At 50.0% G+C, this 3,364-nt stretch overlaps 1 protein-coding gene across 2 annotated transcripts in view; it reads left to right on the top strand.

Moving 5' to 3' along the window:
• Window positions 1-468: 468 nt before the first annotated feature.
• The window catches only part of YIPF6 (Yip1 domain family member 6), a 4,672-nt gene continuing 1,776 nt past the window's right edge, over window positions 469-3,364 (top strand). Inside the window, exons 1-6 of one of the 2 annotated variants that reach the window (XM_017742895.1) lie at window positions 469-624; window positions 1,156-1,234; window positions 1,591-1,633; window positions 2,282-2,407; window positions 2,510-2,667; window positions 3,284-3,364. The exon at window positions 3,284-3,364 is cut by the window's right edge and continues 1,776 nt beyond it. In XM_017742895.1, the coding sequence (XP_017598384.1) occupies window positions 1,156-1,234; window positions 1,591-1,633; window positions 2,282-2,407; window positions 2,510-2,667; window positions 3,284-3,364 (487 nt within the window). In that variant the 5' untranslated portion in view covers window positions 469-624. Of the gene's footprint in view, window positions 625-1,155; window positions 1,235-1,590; window positions 1,634-2,281; window positions 2,408-2,509; window positions 2,668-3,278 lie in introns of both variants that reach the window. The other variant, XM_017742902.1, reaches the window with a different exon arrangement.

The raw sequence follows: 3,364 nt of genomic DNA, 5'->3' as shown, positions 1-3,364 counted from the left end.
GCCCCGCCTTCTCCAGCGTTTGCCGTCGAGCCAGCCGGGCTGTGTCCTGTTTGCCTTCACCTCCGGGCACCCGAGAGCTTTCCTCGGCCGCTGGCGGGGAGGGAAGGAGCCCGGCTAGGCCTGGTCCCTGTGTGTGCCCGGGCCGGGGTGTCCGTGCAGCTCTCCAGGGCTGTTCAAGGCCAGTACTCGGGGGTGGTGCGGCTGGGCACCCCTCAGGCATCACCTCCCTTAAAACACAGCTTTTCACTTCTTTCAGTTACTGCTGCCGGAACAGAGCACAGAGGGTGGGTTTGGGGGTGACGGGGCAGGTTCACACACACCTGCTGAGCTCTTCAGGCCATGAGCTGCTCACATCAGGCAGCGACAGCCTGGCCCTGCTGTAGAACATTTCTTTTGTTGTATCCCTGAATTCTGAGGAGCTGCATCCATCCCCAACCCCTCTGAAGTGCACATGAGCATGTTTGTGTTTGTTCCTAAAGGTTTATATCCGTTCAGTTCCCAGGTCTGGCAGATGTGTCGATATCCCAGGATATCCCAGTGGAAGGGGAGATCACTGTCCCTGTGGGATCTCACTCTCCTGATGAGGATTACTCCACGCTGGACGAGCCAGTCAAGGACACAATTGTGAGTCTGAGCCCCTGGCTGGAGTAAAACTCGGGTTTTCTGGTATCTTTGGCAGCTGTTTTGCACAACTCTGCTCAACCTGTACTTCAGCGGGGATTATTTTAAAACTCGTCATGTAAAACAAATTCCTGTGGATCAAAAAGTATCTGAATTGTGGCCCAAAGTTTCTCTGTGATCGTGAAATCATTGTGAGGGCAGAGGCCTCAGTGAGAGCTTCTGAGAAACTCTGAGGACTGAAGGTATTTTTCATTTGTTTTCTTTTCCTAGAGGAGCAACCAAATTGTTGGTTATATTCTGGTGTTACCAAAGGATTACAGTATGGTGGTTGTTAAAGAAAAGGATGTGATGCTGTAGTTGTTAAGGAATGTAGGAAAAGTCATCATTGTTTGTTGCAGAGGATGCTACAGAACTTCTTGGGTTGGATCCTCTCCTGATTTGCCACCAGTGTTCCTTTACTTCTGTGTCTTTGCTTTAGCTGGCAGATGTAATTTTTGTGAGGTGATGAATTGCAGTGTTTTGTGTTTGTTTCAGATGAGGGACCTGAAGGCTGTTGGGAAGAAGTTTGTCCATGTGATGTATCCCAGGAAGAGCAGCGCGCTCCTCAGGGACTGTACGTGCTGGGGCCTTCCTGATTTCCAGAGGGTGCTTTGCCTTCAGGGGAGAGGCAAAATCCAGTGGGACAGGGATTCAGGAGTGTTGGACATCCTGTTCTGAACAGCAGAGATGACAGCTGGGGTATCTGTGACAGGCTGGCGTGGGCCAGGATGGGTGGAACTGGCAGCTTTAGCAACTGGTGGGTCTTGAATGAATTTTGTTATAGATCCCGGTGTAAGATGCTGAATAAGAAAATTGTAAAGCAGTGAGATGTGGAAAATGGCACCTTGGGAGTTGGGCAAGGGGCTCTGCCCTTCCCAGGAAAATGGATGATTCTGTGACTTTTGTGATGTGTTTTCCCTCTCCCTGCAGGGGATCTGTGGGGCCCATTGGTGCTGTGTGTCTCCCTGGCTCTGTGAGTATTCTAGGGTTATTTGGGGTTTTGTAGCCCAGTGCATGAGGGAAATGAGACATTAAAAATTGCTAGTTAATGTGTTAAGATCAACTTCATCTGATCCCTCTCTGTCTTGTGCAAGCACTGCTTGGTTGGGTTCTCTGATAAAATGTGTTTGTGACACTTCAAGCCCGTTAAATTTAGGATTTAAAGATGAACTGTTCCTGGTCCCCTGTCCTAGGAATGGTTTTACTGAAGGTGTCTCAGGTTGTCCTGATTTGGCTGTGGTGCCTGCATCCCATAGTTATTCCAAGCTTTCTCTGAGGCTGGTTTGTTCAATCACACACTACTCTGCTGCTTTGAGAGGTACGAAAACTTTGGTACTTTAATTTCCATCTCAGCCTGTTGTCCATGGCTTGATTCCCTTCTGAATGCTTTCACAGCCCTCAAAACAGGGAAACAAATGGACAGAAATCACCTCAGCTGAGGCACAACTATTTTCCTTCCCTGTGCAAATCTGAGGATATAATGAAAATAAAAAATGGATGTAAAGCTATGGGCCTGCAGCATAACTGGGGATCAGGGTTGGAGCTCCTGCTCTGGCACCTACTCCAGTCTAGGAAAACTCTGTCAATGCCGATGCCTCTGTCTGTCTCTTCCCCACTCCAGGATGCTGCAGGGTGGCTCTGCAGACAGCAAGGATGATGGAGGGCCCCAGTTTGCCGAGGTCTTTGTCATCATCTGGTTTGGGGCCGTTGTCATCACACTCAACTCGAAGCTTCTGGGAGGGACCATGTGAGTGTGCGTTTGTTCCGCGGCAGTTCCCGCTCTGCCATGCACGGAGTTCTGCCCTGCCTGGTCTGACTGCTGTTTCCCTGTTGCTGTCTCCTTGTGCAGCTCCTTCTTCCAGAGCCTGTGTGTGCTTGGGTACTGCGTGCTGCCGCTGACCGTGGCCATGCTGGTGTGCAGGCTGGTGCTGCTGGCGGGTGCGGGCACCATCAGCTTCATCATCCGCCTCATCGTGGTGGGGGCCATGTTTGGCTGGTCCACCTTGGGTGAGTCCCTCCTGTGTGCCCTGCGTGGCTCCGTGCTTGGGGAGCTCGATCCATGTTCATTCCCTTGGGCAAAACCAAGGGATGCTCTAGTCTGAGGTGTCCCTGGGCTGTTGAAGGGCTGTAGGAATAGTTCTTCCAATCCTCAAGCTGGCAGTGGTTCTGCCTCTGCTTCTGCTCCTGGTGATTTCCATGGTCATATGCAAATTGCCTTGGGCAACAGGATGTATTAAACTTATTATTAACTTAAATTATTTAGTATTAAACTCTGTGAGACTGGTGGTTTATTCTATGATTATGTTATAAATACTATTAGAAAATGCTGATTTTATAGAGATGCATTTGCACTATTTCTCCTGTTCTTTATCTGTAAGTCTGGCTCTCATTGTACAGTGTTAATCAGCATTTATGCCAGGCTGGTTGGGGCTTGGAGCAACCTGGGCTAGTGGAAGGTGCCCCCCCCTGCCTGTGGCAGGGGTGGGGTCCCTTCCAAGCCAAACCATGCTGTGATTCCATGAATCTATCATTTGTCATTCTGTATGATAAAGGAAGTTGCACTTGGTGATTACAGCCCGTTGGTTTGAGCAGTGGTTTCTTTTTCAACACCATTGCAGTGCAGATCCCCACTGTAGTTGGCTGCCATGCAGTGGGGTCTCTGAGTGTTCTGCTGCTCCTGCTCCACGTGTTTGTGTCTCCGACG

This window comes from Corvus brachyrhynchos, unplaced genomic scaffold (assembly GCF_000691975.1).
Source record: "Corvus brachyrhynchos isolate BGI_N302 unplaced genomic scaffold, ASM69197v1 scaffold220, whole genome shotgun sequence".
NCBI lineage: Eukaryota > Metazoa > Chordata > Aves > Passeriformes > Corvidae > Corvus > Corvus brachyrhynchos.
Note: the sequence above shows the minus strand (reverse complement) of the source record. Positions and strands in the feature narration are given on the sequence as shown.